The sequence below is a fragment of the Maniola hyperantus genome, chromosome 17, assembly GCF_902806685.2.
Source record: "Maniola hyperantus chromosome 17, iAphHyp1.2, whole genome shotgun sequence".
Taxonomy (NCBI): domain Eukaryota; kingdom Metazoa; phylum Arthropoda; class Insecta; order Lepidoptera; family Nymphalidae; genus Maniola; species Maniola hyperantus.
In genome coordinates, this window is record NC_048552.1 from 7,595,087 (window position 1) to 7,620,038 (window position 24,952).

The 24,952-nt window shown below is 34.5% G+C and overlaps 1 protein-coding gene across 1 annotated transcript in view; it reads right to left on the reverse strand.

Annotated features, from left to right (window-relative positions):
* Positions 1-24,952, reverse strand: part of AdamTS-B (ADAM metallopeptidase with thrombospondin type 1 motif B) — a 101,915-nt gene that overhangs the window by 34,824 nt on the left and 42,139 nt on the right. The window contains exons 3-4 of the mRNA XM_034977275.2: positions 21,291-21,510; positions 5,320-5,482 (exon numbers count right to left, since the gene is read on the reverse strand). Of these exons, the coding sequence (XP_034833166.1) occupies positions 5,320-5,482; positions 21,291-21,510 (383 nt within the window). The remainder of the gene's footprint in view (positions 1-5,319; positions 5,483-21,290; positions 21,511-24,952) is intronic.

Consider the following 24,952-nt stretch of genomic DNA (forward strand, 5'->3'; position numbering starts at 1 on the left):
GTACACAGCTGATAAATAGGTACATAATAATTATCTCACTGTGTAATGCGGCAGTTTTAATAATGAAAATTGACTTATGTAGCTTGTATTATGTAGGTACTAGGTAGGTAATATACTCCAATCGATAAAGATTAGATACTATGTTTGACGCTTTTAACTGAATTTGACTGTAAGCACCTAGGTATACCTATTCCATTATCCAACAACTTTAGTTAATAATCATCTTTACATAATAATTATATTATATACGACGTATCACATACCTAATAATTATTTTTAGATAAATAACCTTGTAAGTTTTACATTTTTTATGGAAATGTAATAAATATCCGCTGGCCAGAATTTTCGGAAATTTGATAATGATCAAAATTTTCGAAGACATTCTGCACATACGATTTTAATTTTCTATAAATGACTGCTGTTTTGTCGGCAACCCCTTCTTTCCAGACATTTATAATTTATATCGTAACTAAGTATGCGTTATCTTTATAAGGATCATGTGAACAGGTTTCCGAACCTCGTATTATGTAGCATAAAGAACATTACAACCAACGGCTGATCGCAATTTGTTTCTTTTTCTTCGGAATAAATTTGAGATAATCTTAATTAAATTACTTTAAACGATGAACCACACTTTTCTTTCCCGCACTTTACTATACTTAGTACCTTTTTAGTAAATAGTGTGATTTGTAGTTTTCTATCTAGATAGGTATTTTAATATCTAAATACAAGTAATCTAATATACAAATTACAACATAACTAATTTATGTTTTTAAACATAAAGTACCTGGTTAATAAAACAAGAAAGTACGAATAGAAATTTTTAGAAATGTAGGTACATGAATGAAAATTTTACATTTTGTTAATAGATATAATTTTCAAAGGATCATAGAATATTTTGTAAGGAAAACGAAAACTTCGAACAAATTGTAGGTAAGTACTCACTAATCAAGATATAATTTTATTTAAATCTATTGTGAAAGTGATTAATAGCTTAATTATATCCCTAAATAAAATTTAAAATAGCTTTTTATTACTAATTATAAGTTTGCCAACGATTCACGTGGGCGGCGAAGCTATTTCATAAATTAGAATACAAATTACGTATAAGTTATACTTACTTAACGTTGTAAAATTTTCTTTTTAACGGTTTTATATACCTACCTAATACCTATGTATGTAGTATGCAAGTTTACGAGTTAAGCCACTTTACCGTCATATTATACATATTTTTAAAATGAACAATGTTTCAAATATAATGTTTTATAAGTTATTATTCGTAGCATATTAAAATAATAATCGCGTTATAATAAATTACAAAAAGCTGTCTACAATTAAGTTTAATCTTAGCACATCTTGACATTGATATTCATAAAAAAAAAATATTATCAAGATGAAAAATTCCAACCCACAAGTCTTTAAATATCAAAAAACTTATTATGATTGCATTTAACGCACGATTGAAAGGCATCAAAAAACAACAAAGATGTATGTTACAAAAATTCTATTATACAAAGCTTAAATTTGATGGGGTCGACTCGGAGATGAGGGTAAAGTCAACGGTTAATACCAAGAAAAAACATTATAATAAAAATGCAATTCCAAATTGTTAATATCGTTTTAGGGTTCCGTATTCAAATTGTAAGTAAAAATGGAAACCTTCTGGTGCGGTTAAGTCCATCTGTCCGTCCGTCTGTCAAACCTCCTTATTTCAACTAATAATGCTATCGAGTTGACAAATAGTCTTAATTTGTAAATAATGCTTGTCGAAATCTATTGCAAATTAAATAATGAAAAAAAATATTGTTAGGTATATTACAAAAGAGGTGGAAATAGGGGCGAGGGGGGGGGGACGAAATTTTAAAGTAGGATTACTAGATCTAAGGTATTATGTGAAAGGGCTTCATTTGCACATTTTCAAATAAATTTTTATGTTTTACTAGCTGACCCGGCGAACTTAGTACCGCCTAACAGTCGATTCTTTAATTTTTTTTAATACATACAATTTTTTAAATTTTTCTCCTCGTAAGAACCATCCTCATACTTTAAGGAATATTATAAAAAAAGAATTAGTGAAATCGGTTCAGCTATTCTCGAGATTTGCGATCAGCAACACATTCAGCGATTCATTTTTATATATAGAAAAGATGACTATGAACTTTATGGTGAAAAAATACCAAAAAAAATCCCCCTTTATCTCCAAAGTAGCCTAAATATTTCTGCAAGAATCATACCTATGTGATAGAGGTTTATGTAACAGTAAAAATAAAACGAAGTCTCTATCTGGCACAGTTTATAGAAATCAGCAATAAACCTTTAACAAACTTAACTTTTAAGATCCAACTAAAAGGTATTTGTTTTTGAGACGGCATAATAATTTAGCCAAATAACTATTTATTTAATTATGTTTCTCTCCAAGCTATGGAACTCTCAGTAGGTGAGCCCGATTCATATTTGGCCGGTTTTTGAAAACATGATTACTGATTTTTATAGGGTAGATAATCAATTATGCTTTTCTTTTTTATAGAAATCATTTTAAATATCAAAATTTAACCGTATAATTTAATATTTTAATATTATATTATAATGGCGCCGATTCTGTTGTCTTTCTCTACAAATAAACTAAATTTAGAGTACCAATCTGCATCTTTTTCTTTTTAGTATTGCCAAATTCTGTGAGGACTCTAAATTTTAAAGCGCTCTACTTAAACAATAGCCTGGCAGCTGTGGCTAAAGTCACGAGGTTTGACAGTCCTGAATAGGCTAGTTGACACTTTTTTTAAGTAGGTCTTAAATGGTTAATATTTGTCCTATTTGATCAAAAAAATTAACACTATATTTTTTTGCGCCCTAAAATCCGTAAAACTTTAATTTAAAAATATATTTTTCTTAGACAGGTGAAAACACTGTCGGCCATTTTTGGCCGATAGATTATCTGTGCTCTGACGTCTGCATTTGTAAACAACAGCATAACCTACCAAAGTTTAATAAACATGATTTCTATACTAGTTTACATGAAAAATATAGTAATTATCGTTATTGTATCATCCGAGAATGTAAAAACGCATCGATAAAGACCACAGGAAAGTTGTGGATTAGAGTGCCCAGTGAAATAAATATACGTAACACGCGAAGACTTGCTTAAAGGGATCCTATATCACTAACGACTGCAACCCAAATTTATTTTTGCAAAGATCACTTTGTTGTAAGTCTTACTTAATAACTTATTCAATTTATATAGAGAAAACGATATTTTTTTACGTTTACTATGAGTTTTTAGAAATATATAAAAACTAGCTTATGCTCGTGACTTCGCCCGCGTGAACTTCATAAATTTCAAACCCCCATTTAACCCACTCAGGGGTGGAATTTCAAAAAATCCTTTCCTAGTGGATACCTTCTCTTTACCTACAAAGAACACACCCACCAAATTTCATGTATCTAGAACCAGCTGTTTAGATGTTTAGGCTGTGCATTGATATATAAGTTAGTCAGGAGGACTTGAAATTTTATATATATGGATACTACGTTAGTCAATAGGGATGACATTTGTTTGTTTACATATTTAATGACGTCACATCATGGCTGACAGCGTTTTCTGAGTTTCAAATAAAAATAAAAACTGTATTTTTTTAAACTGGATTTATATATCCATCCTGCGTTTTTAATAATTGTTATTGATATATTTCGTTGTCTTAAGCAAAATACTATAATAAATAATCATTTATTGGACGAAATTAGATATGAGTCAAGTAGCCTATTAAATTTAAAACTGTCAATCTATGTCTGTCCTTTTCATATTACATTAGCAAGAAAAAGAAGCGAATACTCTAAAATTTAGTTGTGCTCAGAATCAGTACCTACCACTACCTTCATATAAATAACTAACAAAGAATACGTGCTACTGTATAATTTAAACTACAAACGCAATCAACAACAAAAAAATACAAATATTTCTGCGATCTGATAACGCTTTACGCTAAATAAAAAATCCATTCAGGAACTCATTAAGTAGCGTAAGCATACCTTAAATTAATAAAAAATAAGTAAAAAACGTTTTATATTCACTTGGCGGCGTCTTTATGGCAGTTGATACTAAGAAATAAAACTTTAATGCATCTAAACTACTAAAATTACTATTAACTAACGTGTAGGCCATATAAGACGTATTACCTACCATTAATTAGAATTTTGCGTCGGCCTCGTCCGGTAACAATCTAAAACTTAAAGCTCATCCGTCTTCGTTTATTTATAAATTGTAAAACTGTCAATATAAAAGTAACGATTCGAAGTTGTAGACATAAAATGTGGTGGTTTTATTTTGTTTTCAGAATTCTACCTACACGGACCGCACGCACGAAGGCACAAGCAGTACAACTGTGGGCCGGTTTAGAATTGTTGGTATTTTTGTACCAATTGGCATCTTTGCAAGATTAATGGAAGGGTGCTCTGATTGTTCGATTACTGAGAATAATGTAGCGATATACCTACTTAATGCTACAGTCTGCTTGGAATCAATTTATTTTAACCGTGTTTGCTGGATATGAACGTATAGGCTATTATTTAATTTGTTTTCAGTGAAATGATTTTTAAATTAATGAATAGTTATTTTATTTATTTACCTACTATGTCAATAATTGACATAGTAGGTAAACAAGTACATTACACTTGGACATTACATCATATTTCATACATCAAATTATTTAATTTGAAATTACGTCATTCATAACAAAGGTAAACAATAATATCCATACTTCCATACTAATATTATAAATGCGAAAGTGTGTCTGTCTGTCTGTCTGCTAGCCTTTCACGGCCCATCAGTTCAACCGATTTTGACGAAATTAGGTACAGCGATAGCTTGCATCCCGGGGAAGGACTTTTTATCCCGGAAATTCATAAAGTTCCCATGGGATTTTTAAAAATCCTAATTCCACGCGAACGAAGTCGCGGGCATCAGCTAGTTTCAAATATGTAAGTAAAAAATGTTTGTCTGTTACTGATGTAAAATAGAAATGCACATAGAGCGTATTGTGATTTTAAGGTATATTTTATCAAACAGTCAAAGAGAGGTAAGCTGTGTCCAGAATCCAGATAGAACTTAGTAGAGTCAATGCAAGTCAATGGCCTAACACTAACATTGATTCTACTGAAGAAGACGCATTCGAGTAAGTCAACCAAATAATTTTAACGGTTAAAATTCAATGATTTAACCTTTATTAAGGTTGACCTGCCATAAATTGACGATAAACTTCATCAAAACGTTATTTTATTTCTGTGCTTCGAAAGCAAATAAAATATTATTTCAATTTATCTTACCAAGCCATTGCAGGCGGAGAGAGCGACCGCGGAGCTAGGCTGCCCTCTGACAGAACCAGTGTAGTGGCAAGCAGTAGCCGTTTCCTGCGGCCGATCACGCGTGCGCCCGCGCACGCTGTGTCGCTCTATCACTAACGCTGGTGTGATGAACGTTACGGATGGCCTGTGACAGAAAAATAATTATTTTTGCAGGTCGAATAAGAAGAAGAATCGATTTACGATTGTAAATCGATGTACTTAGTAAAGGACAATTTATGAAAAGATTTTTTTCTGTTTCTTCATTATACTTTATAATTGGTGACTGAGGTTAGATAAAATTAATAAAATTATTGTTCCGTTAAAACTATTAGACTGCAAGTGTGCCTCTATATCGTAGGTATAATTATATAGAGAAACTGCAATCCATAAATATAGCGGAGGAATTCTACAATATTGACAACACAATAAATGATAATTATTATAAACGGTTATTTTGCAGGACTGGTTCTTCACACTGCCTCTATGTATTTTAAAAGGTATGTCGATTATAATATTTGAATCGGATAAGTTAAGTGCCAATACGACTGCACTAATAGCATGAAATATTAAAGATGCAAACCAATAAAAATTCTCGATAGACGTATCTTTTATCACTCGTAAAACTATATCGGGATAGTCCGCAATAAGCTTAATAGATGTGGTTTTTATAGTGCAATCAAAACATAAAATCCTAAAGGAAATAAATTCTATAAAATAGCCATAATATTTTACCGTTGAAAGAATATAATATACATATTATATCACCAATTCGGCCAACTTAAATATACTGCAAATATTATAATAAAGTGGACACCATGAACAGTGTTGCTAAGGACATCGTGGTTGACAGGGACGCTCTGGTGCGTTTTACGCTTAGTGAAGTTAAGGGAGCACTAAAGAGTATGAAACATGGGAAGTCACCGGGACACGATGGCCTGAGCATCGAGCACTTAAGGTATGCGGGTGTGCACCTTCCCAGAGCCCTTAAATTACTCTACAACCTTTGTATTAACCACAGTTACCTACCAGAAGCCATGATGAAGACAGTAGTAGTGCCCATTATCAAAAACAGAACAGGCGATGCGGCGGATAGATCCAACTACAGGCCGATATCGCTAGCGACGATAGTAGCTAAGGTGCTGGACAGTTTGCTTGAGGCACAGCTGAGTAAGTCAATTAAAATACACGACGCTCAGTTCGGCTTTCGGCCTGAACTCTCTACAGAAAGCGCAATTCTGTGCCTCAAGCAAACTGTGAGGTACTATACCGACAGGAAAACTCCTGTGTACGCATGTTTTTTGGATCTATCCAAAGCATTTGACCTAGTGGCTTACGACGTCCTGTGGGACAAACTCGAAAATGAATCTACTTTAAGACCAGAACTGATTTCTCTATTTAAATACTGGTACGGTAACCAATCTAATGTGGTTAAATGGGGAAATGAACTCAGTGACCCATACAAAATGGAGTGTGGAGTAAGGCAGGGAGGGCTGACGTCCCCTGGGCTGTTTAATCTATATGTGAACCAGCTGATTGAGAGGCTCAGCGGAGCTGGTGTCGGGTGTTCGATTGATGGCGTAAGCATGAACAATCTTAGCTACGCGGACGACATGGTTCTGCTGAGCCCCTCGGTCGGGGGTCTTAGAAAGTTGCTGCAACTCTGTGAGGAGTATGCCGGGATGAATGGACTCAGTTACAACTCTAATAAAAGTGTGTTCCTTGTTTTCAGGGGAAAAAACAAAATAACTACTTTTAAACCAAAAATACAACTATGTGGTAATCCCCTGAAGCAAGTGACTGAGTTCAAGTATCTCGGACATGTAGTAACCTGAGGGACGACAGTGACATGGAACGTGAGCGCCGGGCTCTGTCGGTCCGAGGCAATATGTTGGCCCGCAGATTTGCGCGATGTACTGGACAGGTAAAGCTGACCTTATTTAGGGCTTACTGCCAGTCATTTTATACGTGCAGTCTGTGGACGAACTACACGCAGCGGACCTACAGTGCCCTGCGCGTCCAATACAACAATGTGCTGAGGGCGGTGTTGAGAAAGCCTCGCCACTGCAGTGCGTCGGCAATGTTTGCGGATGCTCGCGTGGATGATTTCTACGCGATCATGCGCAAGCGTGCCGCGTCCTTGATGAGCAGGCTGTTGAGGAGTACCAACACTCTTCTCAGCGCATTGTCCACGAAATTGGATAGCCCTCTCTGGAGGTGCTGGAGTGGTGCGCACATAGGGGCAAAGAGACCCCCTCGGGAATTATAAATAGGATTAGTTTTAATTTTAGTAGAATTAGTTGTTAAGTTAAGTTTAAGCTAGTAATAAGTAAGTACTAACATAGGTTAAGGAATTGTTTCTGTACTAACACACAATTATGGGTGTACTTATGCCTGCAATAAAAGTTTATTTATTTATTTTTTATTTTATTTATTATTTGCTATTTTTTTACTTAGAATGTTCAATACATTATACCTAACTATTATAAAATTAAAGCTTCGTCACTCGTCAGGTTCTTGAAAAGCGAAGCATGAATTTGATATTTGCTTAATAGCCTCAATATAAAGTTTTATTAGGTACTTAAATAAAAGCCCGTTTGATTAATTGCTATTTCATCGGGTTTATTATTTTGTATATCTCAGATTTACTCAGCAAGATGTAGTGGAACTAATTTTAAACTACCAATAAACGAATAATTTTTAAATTTTCATTCCATATTATTTAAATTGTTCATATGTAGTATGTACCTACTGTAGTTAGGCGATTTATTTTTATTTCTATATAATATTATTTTAAACTAACAAAGCTATTGTATTCAACAATACTAACAGGGTATTGACTAGGAAATAGTTAAATCCAATTTGCTATTTTTTTTTTTCAAAATATAGCAGATGTCTTTCTCTACTTTATACAAAAAAATATTAATTCGACAATTTATTCAAACTAAGTTCATACTATTATTATTTTAAATTATAATAAAACAAATATAAATAATAAACATGATATTAAAACAAAAGTATATACATTATGTAACATAATGAGATAAATAATAGGCAATGCACGTAGAAATGGACAAATGGCAGATGTCTTTTGGGTAATTCGTAAACGTATTAATTATATTTGGTCATATCTTGAAAAATGGGGGTAGTACTTAGTCTTTAAAAACGCAAGAAAATATCGGGAAATAATAAGAGTTTTTACCCAAAAAAATCCTATGATATTATAAGGAATTCTAAGCTAAAATGAAAAAAAGTGAATATCGCCAAAATTGTAGTCGACCGTTTATTTTTCGCGACCGTCGAAATATAACTTATATTTCCACATTTACCTAAGATCTTGTTCTTTAGGTAAGCTTGAGCAACTACTGCGTATTAAGGTAACTTGTGATACGCTTTAATTATAGGACTCCTCATGTTATTTCTTACGTATGCCTGCAATTACAGCCATACTTGGAAAACCATCAACTTTCACTTCTGATAGTAATTTTCTCATAAATTGATGTGATTTGTGCAATAGGCATATGGTTGGTATTTATAAATATTGTAGTAAAGGTGTTATTGATCCTTGAACGTAGTAAGTTAATACAGGTCAATTGGTTTTAATGATTCACTATTTTGCATAACAAATAATTTTTAAAAGCATGAGCAGCTAGCACGTGTAATACGTAAGTAAGTAAGTACCTGTTACCTAAGTAAATGTAAATATTATGATTTACGACTCAAAAGTTTAATGAATTTACCGCACGCACGCTCGAATAAAAATATTTTCCGAACCAGTTTATTTTCCAAGTCCAAACAATTGGTCCAATATAAGATCATAAAAAGTACATTTCGAGTTAACTCACAACCAAGATCAAAAACTCGGAAATCACGATAAAAATGTTAAAAGGTAGGTATATAATATAATATCGCGCGATGATTTTAATCAATAGATAGGCGTAAGCGAAAATCTTACGCAAATACTAATTTACTATAAGTAAGTTAACAGTTAATAAATTAGAATGCACATCGCATACAGTACGCGCGGCGAGAGTTTGGCTTTGACCGTTATTGCGCAGAAATCAGAAATTGGGTATCAACGGGCAATTAGTGGGGTGCGGGGCGGGTGTGTAGGCGCACGCGGTGCTCTGATTGGCGCTCCACTGCTCCAGTCGTTCCCTGCCTCTGTTTGTACAATCACGTTCACAAGTGAATTGCTATTTTCGTTAATTGTTTATTATATAAGAATCTGAATAGCACTGCTGCTAAGACTTTTTTTTAATGTTAACTTTTGTATTTAATAATTATTTTAAGTTTTCTTTTGTTTGTATGTACCAATTTTACATGTATCTTGGAATAAATAATTTTATTAAAAAACAATTATTTAGAATTTTCATCGCTGTCTCTGTAAACTTTAAAAGGAAATAAACATTTTATATAAGTAAAATAACTATCAATAGTTTTAATAAATGAAGAAGTTTATCTATTTCGTATTATTTTCTAGCATTATTACCACTGTACATGAATTTTGACCCACTCAAATATCCAACCTGGTACATAAAAAAGGAAAAGTATTGTGTGCGTGACAGTACCCATGCGCAGTAATCCCCTCCACCCGAAGGTCAAAGCCAAACTCTCGCCGCGCGATCTGTACTAAACGTTGGCAATGTTCATGGAGCACTCAGCCTTGTGTAAGGTGAGCTGCTGTCGATCGGTAGGCAAACAGTTGTAGTGGCGACTGAACACACAGATAAGACTCATTACGGCAATTAGTAGAAGCAAATATCACTGTCCCAAATACGTCTACGACGTCGATGTTGTGGACTAAGAGCCAGCGCGTGTCAGACATTCGTTACTTTATAAAAGCTGAAAGTTTATCTGCGTATTGTCTCCAACACTGGGAGGAACGATTTTTTGGATGTTTGTTGGGATCATGGTGGCTTTGGGAGGTAACAGCTGGTAAAAAAGTTGTAAAAATCTTACGTTTAAGTATAAAGTCAAATTTTTTTATAATGCATTGCCAGACACTTAGTATGGTGGCAAACCCCTGGCAGACACCCTTAAAGTTAAAAGTTTAAGGGTGTCTGGCAGGGGGTTGCCACGACACTATGTGTCAACTTTCAACTTTTATAAAATTACGAAGGTCTGGCACGCGCTGGCTCGCTCTCTATTATTCGAATGTTCACCAATGACATTATTAACCAAGACATGCTATAAGGCTATAACCTACGTTCATAGGTCCAAGTATTACTTATGCATACTTGGTGTTAACTGTTCATATTACATGGTGTATCAAATCCGTTTTCGCTCAAAGAGCATAGAAACAATTAAAAATTAAATTAAATAATAGAATAAGTACTTAAGTACCCGTGATATGTAATCGCTTGGTTTTTAGCTAGTTTTCTTTGATAATTTGTGCATTTCCTAAATACACACTACGGCATTTTTATAGCACGTATGTTAAACATATCCTTTTCTTTTTATACATATCATATCATAATATACCTATATCATCATAGGTATTCGCCCTTACACAGATGTCTGAAGCATGTCTATGGGCCAAAACTAATAAATCAATGTGTAATCTGTCGATTAGTAATTACTTAGCAATGATATTTGTTAAAAAAATGTATACTCTTTTTTGTCAAATTACAGCGTCGCTAATTAGTAACTTATCGACAGATTACGGATCGATTATTATTCATTTCGGTCGTAAATCATTGACCCGGAACATCATCAGAAGCGTACCTATCCGAATTGTACAAGCTTTTAAACATCTCAATTCATCTCGTGTTCGTGTCATCGAACAAGCTTGAAAGCTCAGCTGCTATAATCCTTTCGTCTGTCATTTTATAATATGAATTGGTCTGATATACAAAAGGTAATTAATTGAAAGATATATTTAATTGCTGTTATGGCACATGTCCAGATCCATTGTACTTATAATTCTGAGAATTTGCAAGCTTTGTTATGGTGTTGAAAAAATAATATTTTTTTTTAATGGATACTTGTGATTATTTTCGGTCTGTTTTACGGATTGCATTGTTCTTCGTGGTTTATTTTAAGTTTGCTTTTAAGCAAATCGTTTGTTTAAAAGTAGTTACATAATTTTATAATAATGACCCCAATTGGCTCTGTTGCAAAGCGACTCTGTCACCTTTAAAGTAAGAGGTTAGGCGAAGTAATTTATTAATTAAACCAATTTGGGCAAAATATATAAGTATTCAATTTAAGGACTTAATTTGTTTGCATGGGCGTTTATTTAAAAGGCATGGATGACTGGATTATACTAAACTAAGAAAACACAATTACGTTTTATGTATTTTTAAAGCAAATGTTGCTGTAACGATTCTATTTGAATATAAATGACACTAGTGGCCTACTCTTGGCCTGATCTGGCTTACTATTCTCATATACTTCAGTAAAGAAGCAAATAAAAAAATTGAGTAAAGTATATAAACTCTCTTATTGAGAGTTACATTTTTGTTCCGTTTGCCGTGGAGACACTTGGGCCATTAGTCTGAGTGCTAAAAAAATGACGAGACATTTAGCCTCATCTGGTGACAGAAGGCCTGGCTCTTTTTTTGCGCAACGGATCAGCCTGGCTGTCCAGCGCAGAAATGCAGCCAGTATTATTGGCATCATTCCACGCGGGTATGATTTGTATAGTAAATAGACAAGGCTACCTTTAAGTATTAGGTAAGTATACCTACTTACTTGTAGACACTACAATTCTTATTGAAAGTTTACCTAGTAAGTACTCTTGTAAGTAGTAAATAGGTAATATCTTAAAAACTATAAATAATATTACCTATTTACTGACAAAAAGATTGCTAGATAGAAGAGTATGGCTCCGACATCAATGTGTGGACATCTTTTTATTTGTGTACCGTACCTACTACAATACATTACATAAATAAATCTATAAGAAGTTGAAGTTTCGACACAATGCAGCGCGAATAATTTACTTTATTAGTCTTTTACGAGGCCCTTGCACTTGAACCTTGTAGTGTGAAGTATAGTTCCTACCTAGAACGTAAATTCTTTCTCATTGTCATATTTCATTTTAATAACAAGTCAGGTGTTATTCATAATAATAAATAAGTGAATTGGTTGAAATATTTAAATAATCCTATATTATATTATCTGCTCAGGTAATTTTAAAATAACTTATGGTTTTATTTAACCACACATGAAACGATGTGCTTACCTAGAATATACCTACAACCGAATATTTTTTTATTTTTTTATTTTATTTAAACAGATACAAGTTAGCCCTTGACTACAATCTCACCTGATGGTAAGTGACGATGCAGTCTTAGAAGGTGGGAGCGGGCTAACCTGGAAGGAGTATGGCAGTTTTTATTAAACCCATACACCTTTGGTTTCTACACGGCGGCTAGCGGCACGGCTTTTGCCGGTAGGGTGGTAACTAGCCACGGCCGAGGCCTCCCACCAGGACAGACCAGAAATTTAGAAATTATAAAATTCCAAATCCCTGCCAGGAATCGAACCCGGGACCTCCCACTAATAAGACCACATCGCTTACCACTGCGCCAGGGAGGTCGTCGACCTATACCTACCGAAAAGTTAATTCACTTTTTGGGGGTTTTTTTACCATTTGTTATTTAAGCGGGTGCAGGTAGGTATAAGGTACGTGAATTTTTTTCTTTCAGTGACCCTACGGCCGTGATTATTGAACAAAATGTTTCTTGTATTTTAAAAATAATAATATGCTTCCGTTTCTTTTCTTTTTAAAGTTCCGTCCTTTTTTTAAATTTATTAAAATTAAATGCATCAGAACAGACTGTAAGTGCTGTAGAGATGTTTTAAATACAAAACATGTATTGACGTCGCGCCGCGAATGAATGCATAAATAATTTCGACTTTTTATCTTATACTATCTACTTAGGCATATTTTTAAAGTCGCACTTAATTAGTTAATAACTTACTATATATTATGTAAAAAGAGATAGAGAGATTTTCGACATAATATAAGTAACAATAATTTTTTTTTTTATTATATCTGTGATCATTACTATAATGATCGCATTCAATGCCTGAACGATCTTGATGGCCGCAAAATTGTGCAATGTCAATTTTGCGGCAATCGTTCATTGTATTGCAATAATTGCCGTTTAAATATGTATGAATCGATCTCCGAAGACCATACGAAGCCTTCCAAACTAGCAAGTTTTTACTGCGCTGCCATTAAAAATGCATGAGCATTGCATCGGTTTCCTCCACACATACATTATACTCGTAGATATTTAACGGGGTCATAGGGACGACATGCATCTTTCAAGTTCGATGATGTTTCTTGCACAAATAAAACGTTAATCATAACGCAATGATCAATAGGTCAGTAATTTTATTTCGTTTCCGCTTTCCGTATTTTTTACAACTGTTCAAGTTCGACTAAATAATAAACTTTAATTTCAATTGCGTCAATTAACATAATGCATTATATTTATTTATGGACATGCATCACACTTATGATCCTTACTCGGAGTATCTATCTCTACGTGATCAAATCAGATCTGAAGAGATTGCGAAGCTGAATAATTTGGAGAAGGGCGAGGCACATAGGTCGGGGTTCCAAGGTGCTAAGCGATCACGCACCGGAAAGTGCAGCGTTGGTAAATAGAGGTAATGTTGGAGAGTGGAGACATGCGACATCTAACGCAGGCAGGAAATTGCTGGTCACATGCGACACAAGATTGTAAAGTATAGAGAAAACTCTACCGAAACCTAGGATTATCCAGTAGAGGACGTCTATTCGGTTTACGACGAGGACGAATACTGACAAAATATTTTCCCACTGCTCTTTTTAGGTAACCTATATATAACTAAAGATTCAACTAAAACTTTGTTATGAATTTATGATATAGAAAGTGCATAATCGCCGCATTTTTGTATGAAATGCGTAAAAAACTGCGCGGGCAGCTTCTTATATCGTTGCGTCGGTCACACGACTCAAGTGCGAGTGATAGCCTTTCTGAGAAATTATTGCATGGGATCATGACGCTTCCGCGGTGCCTTTGCTTTGATCCCTTGCATTCGCTCGATGATTTAGCCTTAATATAAACGTTACAAAGCGTTATCTAAAATGGGTCCTCAGACGGGCTAATTAGCCTTCGTGTCAAAGGATTACATTACTGAGAATGTAGGTCGCAAGTTATGTACGCTTTAAATATCTTACGCAGTCGTTCCTTGTTACCTAACTACAATGAATATTAGTACTAAGTAGATTAAAGCTGTATATATGGCTACTACTTTATAAATAGAATTCTTAATTATAAATAGGGAAATTAACCTCATTATTAATTTAGAAAGATAGTAGGTGTGATCTTTATGCAGCAACCAACGCTTGAGACTATTTAACATTGTATTAAATGTAAAGTGGATGGAGTGATTTAGTATGCATTTATTCATTATTGTGTTCAGTGACCCGAATCTGTGTCCGGGATTGTATTATCACCCTTCAACGCCAATTACGGAGAATATGTTGGCTGAAAGCGCTTTAGCGCTACCACGCTATTAAGCGCATACGAAGTCTTGACTACACTTTACAAAACCATATAAGAGAAGGTCTATCAATCAATCGATTGAAATATTTCAATGTAGTGCGCACTGTAGAGTAAAGTAGGTTTCCTTATATCGGAAAACACTTACTGTTGACCTAAGACGAGGCAAAACGGATAGAAAATAAATACAGAGTTTATATAAGGGCATGAAATCAGAGGAATGAAGTGTTCACAGGTTCTTCAATGAAATACCTCAACGAATCGAGGCTGCACATACATCTCTACAATGTGGTTTTTATTGCTTTTTGAGGTCATAGAAATATGAGTTTGCAATTTTTGGATAAAAGGACTTTCTTTCTTTTACTCTATCCATCCATTTTAGAAACCGATTGAAATTATTAATTTCTAAAACACTTCATAGTATGTTGTTATAGTAGTCATATACATATTAAAGTAGGTACTATTTAATCTGAGCCTCAATAGCTCAACCGGTATAGGAGTGGACTGAAAACCGAAAGGTCGACGGTTCAAACCCCGCCCGTTGCACTATTGTCGTACCTACTCCTAGCACAAGCCTGACGCTTAATTGGAGAGGAAAGGGGAATATTAGTCATTTAATATGGCTAATATTCTTTTATAAAAAAAAAAAAAAAAAAAATCTAACTAAGTTCGTCCAGCCATCATTGTAGTATTGAAGGTACGGATGGACAAAGTGCTATGTATGTAGGTCAATCTAGGTATCGCGTGGCCCCCGGCAGTTACTTAAATAATCGCGTCTGACCTACGATGCGAGTGCACGCTCGCGCAGGTATTGTTCCACGCGCATTTAGGTTTTTAAAAACCGTTTGATTGGGTACGTGTAACTCTTGGGAACTCTTTGATTTTCCGGGATAAAAAGTAGTCTATGTCACTCTCCGGGACTTAACTATACCTACCTATGCAAAAAATCACGTCGATCCGTTGCTCCTTTGCGACGTGATTGAATGACAAACTAACAAACCAATAAACCAACAAACCAACAAAAAAACACAATTTCGCATTTGTAATATGGGCAGTGATATGAATTAGTATAATAGGTCAATGAACATTATGAAAATAATTCATATTTATCTCGAATCCGATGTTTTTTGTTCTTTTTCTTGTTCGTGTCATTTAGCAAAGGATGAAATCTGCTTGTGGCGATTAACTCTTGCTGCCACTTGCAGCCGACCCGGATGATATATATCTGATAATTAATCAAACCGAGTCTCGACGTGTACAGTATCAAAGGAAACGCTCTTCGTTATGAAGGCACATTCTATAAATATTTTTTCCTCTTATTAATTAGTTAGCCCACGAATTCCTCTGCGAAGATTACTCAAGTTTATACCACAGAAATCCTGTATTTTTAACTACTATTTAGCTAAAAAACTACTTTTCATCTCATCCTTTTTGCAATAAATTATGTCCACGTGACATTTTGTTGCGATAATGATGGACAAAAACTTTCGCATTTACAATAAAATATAACTATCTGATCTGAGTCTCAGTCGGGTGGAATTTCTGTAAATTATTTCTTATGCCGGCTCCACACGTTGGCCCCAACACTGTTCGCCCAACGCGCCTGTGGAAGTGGATCGGGAAATTAGCATTGGCTCCAACCACTCAACGTTGGCAACGTTGTGGAGCCGGCGTAAGAAAACTTGCATACTAATTTTCTACACTCAGCCCATTGAGGTATAAGTTGAGCTAGTTGATCGCGGGCACGCGACTCTAACTTTTCGCAGTTATTGAGTTTTAATCAATTAAGTACCTACCATTTGCTTTAACGGTGAAGGAAAACATCGTAACGGAATCTGCATGCTTGAGTGTTCTCCATGGCCAGCGTGGTAGACTACGGCCAAACCCTTCTCATTGTGGGACTGAGATCTGTAGAGCACACTTTGACTTAGCTCAGACTTAAGACATTGTTAAAACCTTCAGCGTTATATAGGTATAGCTGGCGTAAATCTGTCTCGTCTTAACTGAAAATTAAGTCTAAGAATATATTATCTCTGGTCTAAGTATAAAGTCAAAGTACCTACGTTTTATAGATTTCATCCTGAGTGAAGACCCGTGCTAAGTAGTGAGCGGTGTGATGGGTTGTGGTTGTTGACAATGAAGTAGAGGTAGTGGTCTGTCAGTATAACCCTCCGTTCCCACTCGTCGTTTATCGCTTGATGTTCCAGTGGCAGTACATTATGACACAAAATCGGTTTCCGACAAGTGTAAATAGCTTTATATAAAATTCTGAAAGTCCGATTTGAATCCGGGCCCGAAAAATGACAAATGGGAACGGGGGGTAAGAAAGTGCAAAATTATTCAGAATTTCTACGAAATTCTCAGTTTCGGGATATTTATGAATATGAATATTGCAGTAGCTTTAGATTGGACCGCTATTCTAATCTCGACCAGATAGTGTCGATTGTATCTTTTCATTTACTGCATTATTCGCAGCAAGAATGCTGCTCGGAACCAGAATAGGAATTCATTAAATCTAACAGTAGATAACAGCTTAAGCTGTATGGGTGAAATTGTGTAACTGCAATTTTGTTGTGTACCTACCTACAAGAATCTACATTAGAATATCTGTTTTAAATAATATAATTGTTTGAACAGTATACAAGTATGCCTGCAAGCACATAGGCACCTTCAGTACCACCTTGACCTTTTACATAAACTGTGTAATAAATCTGTACCTACTTACATAAATTGTGTAATTAGAATAAATAAAAAGTATTTTAGTAGGTACTCCTTAATATAAATAAATATTTTTTACATGAGTTTTTTTTTGTGAGATAGACATTCGCTTGTCGACAATCGTGCTAGATAAAAAGTAAGGATGAGGACGCTTGTTCGATTTGTTTCTTTGAACGCGTGCACTAAATCGTTATACGCGCCTAAAACTAGTGTTCTGGAAGATTTGTGATAACTTTGGGGTTTAAAAAAAGTACGCAAATAGCCAAGAAAATTTATTGCCCCAGCTCCAGTAGGTAGGTACTACGTGTATTAGGCGCTTGGCCAAAATCTTGTAGGAAATTGATATATTTACTTACCTATCTAAAACATATTTTACGTAGAATGCTTTCGATTTTGCAATCATTTACACAATCTCTTCATTATTTTGTTATTAATCGTAATTTGTTATCGTTTGCAAAAGTACCTACTGAACCGAATATATTATATGAAATCTATGTTTTTGTGAATTATAATAAACTAGATGTATCCCGCGACTACGCCCGCGTGGATTTAGGCTATTAAGAATCCCGGGGGAGCTCTTTTATTCTCTGAGACAAAAAGAAGACCATTTCCGTCACCAGAATGCGAGCTATTTCTCAACATAGTGTCAACAAGAAGACCTTACTATCCGAATTTAAAAAATGTAATGCACACTTACACTTATTGGACCTACAGTGTTAGACATCATCATAATCAACCTATCACCGGCTCACTACAGATTACGGGTCTCCTCTCACAGTGAGAAGGGTTTTGGCCATAGTCTACCACGCTGGCCATGTGCGGATTGGTAGACTTCACATACCTTTGAGAACATTATGAAAAACTCTCAGGCATGTAGGTTTCCTCATGATGTTTTTTTCCTTCACTTTTAGAGCAAGTGATATTTAATTACTATAACAGCTTCATAATACACATAAATCAGTATCGTTTTAACTGTATTGACTGTGTCTTAAATCTGAGCAAAGTTAATTGACTCATTTTTGATCAATTTCCACAAAGTAAGAGATTCTTAATTCGCAATATTGGAAAAAAGTCTGAAATATACATTGAGACAAAAAAGAAACAAAAGTTGATCGTAAAATCTAATTGGCGCCGAATCATTATCCCGCGCGTGTCTCCGATTTAGTTACATAAAATATTATTTTATGTTTCATCGTCTTATACCTACGCTGTGCGGCTTAGGCTATTTAAATTATTATGCATGTATGCGCAAAACTACTACCTATTCATCATCAAGGTACATATCAATATATAATATGTAGGTAAGTATATATTGATATACCTTCTAATACTGTGTAGTGTGTACAACTGTTCACATGTTACTCGTATGTCCTTCAAGATGACGATAGACGGATTTATGAAGATTTATGTGTATTCCTTGGAAAACGTCTGTTATGTGTTCAGCGAGATGGTCGTCTCGAGGTCATTGTAAATATTTTTAACTAACGTATAATAAGTAGATACATACCTACTTAGAAGCACATACGTAGTTTGTCGTACTTAAATACAAGTTAAAATTAATATTTTAGTTACTAAGTAATTGAATTGCGTTATATATAAAAACATACTATTATGAGTACTTATTCATATTATTATGGTAATGTTATATTTTCATAAAATATTTTATTATTCATTACTAGCGACCCACCCGGCTTTGCACGGGAGCAACGTAGATATACTAATGTAACAGAATATATTATAATAATATGTGGTTATTTTGTTATATTTTAAAAGAATAAGACATCATTTTGAAGAAAACTCTCAGTCGGCTGGATTTCTTCCGATATCTTGAACAATTATCGTTATATTTCAAGAAATTAACACAAAACAATATTAAACTAAGTAGGTATACGTATAACGGGAAGTACCCTATAGGTTTCCTTGGCAGATAAAGTGATCCTATAAGAGATCCTTTTTTCCTTTTGAGATACGGAACCCTAAAAATGAAATATTCGTGGAATTAAAGGATTAGTAGAGACACTGCCTGCTGCTACCTACATTACTATTAATGTCCAACTAGGACCTAGGTAGGTATCATGAATCATATAGATTCTAGGTGTTGAGTGTTTTGTTCGTCTCATTAGCGGCTAGTATAAAGTCGAAACCGGGAAGTTATTACAATGATTTACTTATTGAAACAAATTACTCAGTATTTATTAAGTTGTATCCGGAATGGCATACTGACGAATATAAATCGATGTAATAAATTAATACGAAAAAAATATGTGCGACTATTGACGTTCCTCATTGTAGAATGTTCCTATCAAAGGAACAAGAATAATTAAGTAATACGTTGTAGTAGTAGGTATTATTTTGGCTACATATCATTGCTATAGGTGCCTACTTATTGGTATTTCAGACACGCTTTACAAAGTTGAAGACATTTCACTTTCAATTTCAGGCGCCCGATTTCGTTACGCTCACCAAATAGCATCACGTACTTTATCCACCTACCTATCATTAATCTTGATTTATTATATCAGTTTCAGTTTTTATGTGATGAATTAATTTCGATCCGTTAGTAGATATTTAAAAAATCGGTGTTGATTAAATTGATTGCTGGTCAGTTTTTGTGATTTAAATATATTAGGTAGTGTTATATTTTATTTATAAATAGACTGACTATACTATATAGAAATAAATAGACAAACTGATAGATATTTTAAAACACGACAGATTTAACACGACTAGCAATTACCATACAATATTATAAGATCAAATGTTTTTTATAAATATAATTACTATAACATTTGTTTACCAATGTTATTTTAATCCTAGGAAGATAACATCTACCTTAGATTGCACAGTGCACACTCCGTATTTCAAACAATAGATTGCCTTGACCTTTTCAGTGCAAAAATAGATATTTCATTTAAGCTAATAAGTACCTAATGGTAAGTTAAGATAATATCATCTATAATATACTACCTCTTATATTGAAATCAGTTATAGTAAGTGGAGGCGCCCGAGCTAAAGTAATAAAATCCGAGTTAGGGACGTATTAGGTAATAATCATTTCTTTAAACAAATCGGATGTTTACAATAATTTGGAGAGCTCTTACGATAACGCTACGTAGCCATGTTTTTCTTATAGCAAATATGAAGTGATAACGGTGACAAGATCAAATACACGAGAAGGTCGTTCTAGTGATAGGAGCAAAACAAACTGTCAGAGAAGTGATTCAGACTACTATAAATCAGTCAGCAACAGGGATCGCGTTGGGTGCTCGTGTCTTTAATTTTTGATCATTATTATATGGTATACCTTATGGATATTATCAATCAAGCATTAAATTTTGGACATTACAACTAAATAAAAGATAAATTAAAAATATTCCTAATAATATCATCATCTGAATAAAAACCAAATTTCATAAGCGCGTCTTTTAGCGCTTTTGAAAGGTTTCACCGTCCACTCGCTTGACAGATTTTGATGAAAGGTACGCAGTACTTGCATCTCGGAGAAGGACAGAAGCTACTTTTTATCTCGGAAAATCGAAGACTTCTCAAGGGGTTTTAAAGACCCATTCGTAATTTGGTTGAAAATTGGAGATAGCTTGCATCCTAAAGCGGGCAAAGATTAATTTTTATCGTGGAAAATTAAAGAGTTCGCACAGGATTTGAAAAACCTAAATCCACGTAGATGAAGTTGCAGCCATCTCTAATAAAAAATAATACGAAGTAAGTAGTCACCTAAGGTCCAGCCTAAGGTCCCGTCCATCGACCGTGAGATTGTAATGTAAGGAGTGGGGAAGCTCGTGCTCCGTCGCGTGAAGGTCTCGGCGCGCGCGCGCGTGCCCGTGGGGGTGCGCGTGCTCGAGCGCGTGCGAGACCAGCTCGCCGTCCCGCGTCACTTTTAACGGCTTCACCACTTGCACTTGTGAAGAGTCCAGGTGTCGGTGAGAGTAGATACCTGGAAAAAATTAACAAAATTAGCAAAGTTTATAGTATCTATGCTTGGATTTAAGGTTATAGGAATTGAGTCGCCCCGACTTCGTATACCTATTTTAGTTTTCCTAAAACAAGAAAGTAGCTTCTCGCTGAAATGCGTAATTGCGACAATGAATTAATTATGATACAAGTGAACAACCTAACTCCAGAAGGTCTCAAGCGCAAATCCGAAGAATCCAAGTTTCTTCGAATTGTCTATCTTTTAAGGCAACTATGGAAAACCGGACTATACCTAGTATGAGACACGAGTGTACATATAGGAATTAGGAAATCGTAAAATATCTAGTTATACCTATCTACGAGTATAATAAAAAACAGTAAACTTGAATGAAATCCATTCAACACTTTTTAGAGCTCAGCGTTTCCAAACAGGCGGATGTGGCGGACTCTCTACGCTCTTATGTATAAACTAGCTAATGCCCGCGACTTCGTCCGCGTGAACTACACAAATTTTAAACCACTATTTTACTTACTTACTTAGGGTTGATCTTTAACTATGAGATTTTAACATCATATTATGAGCTTAATAAAATATGTCATACTGCTAATTGCAAAAATATTAACTACAAAACTTCAAAACTGACAGACTTTCATACACATTTCAAACCCCTATTTTACCCCTTTAGGGGTTGAATTTTGCAAAATCCTTTCTTAGCGAACGCCTACGTCATAATAGCTATCTGCATGCGAATTTCAGCGCGATCCGTCCATTAGTTTGAGCTGTGCGTAGATAGATCAGTCAGTCAGTCAGTCACCTTTTCCTTTTATATATATAGATGAGCGTCCCAAGTTCCAAACGCAATTATATTAGGTAAATCAAAAATCATACAACAGGCTGTTGGACTGTGCAATAAGTAGGTAGGTACCTAATACCTTTTACCCTAATTTTTACATGTTTTTTTGTTTTTTTTTTGTAGAGATACCGAACTTGCTGCACAATTTTTGTTTTTTAGGTTTTATAGTTTTTGTTTTTCATTTTATCGGTTTTATTTTCTGGCTATTATCATAGTTTATCAATTCAAAGTATTAAATCTATCCTAAATCAAATGAAAGACATACAAAAACATACCTATTAAATAAATACTACTTAAAAAACACAAGATAACAATAAAATATATTATTATCTATCTTCAAACAAAGCGCAAAAAGTCAAACCATCATCGAATCATCTTATTATGCAGTGCCGGCCCCCATTCAAAAAACGTATCCTATTTCTTATCAGCAATTTTATTCCATTGCTGAAATGTTAAGGCCTTTTATTGTTGTTTATAATAATAATGAATATTTATTGATCACAAAAATGGCTTTTATATGACTTACATGGAATCCTGGTCCCTAAACTAGGAGATCCCGTATGTTAGGGGCCAGCGCCTTCCCATACATAGTGGTTCTACTTAAAATTAATTAGTAACAAAATGCAAAGGTTGGGTGTTTATGTGTGTGTTGTGCAATATAAGTATAGGTACTTGTATAAAAACACATTTGATAAAAAATTGATTTTGCTTTCGCGTTGCTGCTCTAGATTGAGACTTGTGGAAAGGAAATTATTGATGTCGAACATTTTTAGATGACTGTGCTTTCCTGGTAAAACGGAAACTAAGTAGGCAAGTATATAAAAAAACAGCATACTAATCTTACAAAATAACCTCTTGCGTCTACATTTGGCGCGTGTTGGTTAGTGATAGGGTTACCAACTGTACTACTATAATACAAATAGGAATGTACCTACCTACAACGTATATTTCGGTTCTGCGTTGTATATACTATTGGAGAAATATGTATGGTCCGTGGCTGGTCGAGATGGTAATTGGGGTATTTGGCGTTCCCTCCTCGATTGCCATTTCGTATAAGTACCTACTCAAAAACACTGTATTTCAGTTTGATGGATCGATCTTTTTTAAGAAACATCTCTGAACGCAGTGATGATTACACCTTTCAACGTTTCCGTTAGTACTATTATATATTCTGTGCCTCTGCAAACTGTCGTGTCAATATCAAAATTGACAATGTGGCTAATTCCATTGTACACAATCTCTAAACTAAACTAAAATGGCACGTCTAAATCTGTTGCTATCCCTTTCATAATGTTGCTTGCGGAAAAGGATAGCATTATATTTAGTCCTGTTAATTTAGTTTAGTTTAGAGATTGTGTACTAGAGAATCGGCCCCATTGTCAATCAAATATTACATTTGCTGCTGCAAGTTGCAACTGTTCGTTTTTGTTTTGGTAATTTGCTAATTGCTTTCTCTTGGACATTGTTTAAAGAAGTCAAAGAATTATTATTAACCACGGACCCACTATATTTGTCTTTTTACTGTTTCCATAAAATATTTTTTCAAGTGTCACTATGCTGTATTTTTTATAGCTGAAAAAATATTGGCAACCCTAATTAGTGATGATGCAAATCGTATCACACCACCTCGGTAATACGACGCTAGGCGTTTTCAACCATTACTTTTGACTGTACAGTCATTTTATTTATTTATACTGCACAATACCGATCATGTCTGTCTGTTGATATTAGAATAAAATTTTGCTTGCACAACGCTGTAAGCGTTTTGTAAGTATTTCAATTATTTTCGGGAGTATAGAATATTTTATGTAAAATTATTATATTATTCATGGATCGAAGCGCAATGCGCATACCTAGATAAGTGGGACATGAAAAGAGTGCTTGAGTGTTACTTTTAATCTAATACGAGATACAAGAAATATATTATAAGTTTGCTACGTTAACTATACAGAATTTATTGCATAGGTAGATACAGAACTTTTGTACTTTTGTAGTCTGTAGGATACTATTTTTACTTGGCCTTTATTATTTTACATTTCGCATCATATTATCGCTAACATTTTGTTATGGCACAATACTCATTTCATTATCACTCTAATTAAACATGACTTGATTATTATCATCATAGTCAACATCACACTGCGGGCGGATATGACTCTTTATGGCGTTGAAATATTGTTTTATTGTTTATTGTGCCGTGACTTCACCGTAAATCTGATGTTAATTTTCCTAGAGTTACTCTATTTCACAAAGTCCGTTCAACCCTACAGTACAGATAAGCGTATAATTATTTAGTGAACTTAAAACTTAGCGGGTTGAGAGTCAAAGACACCTAGCTGAATGACGTGAAAAATATCAAGCTGAAATTCAATTTGCTTCTAGGAGTTGGATACCGAAATATCAATTATTTTGTCCGAGTCAAACACACAAAGAGTCAATATGCAATCAGTGTCACCGGAATCATTCAGTTTAAACTTTAAATATTAAAAAGTAGAAGAAAGCTATACATATGCTTATAATATCTAATGAAAATTGTAACCGTAATTTGCATACACATACAACATAACCGAAGAAAATATTGCTCCGCATTCTGCATACCTAGATATTATA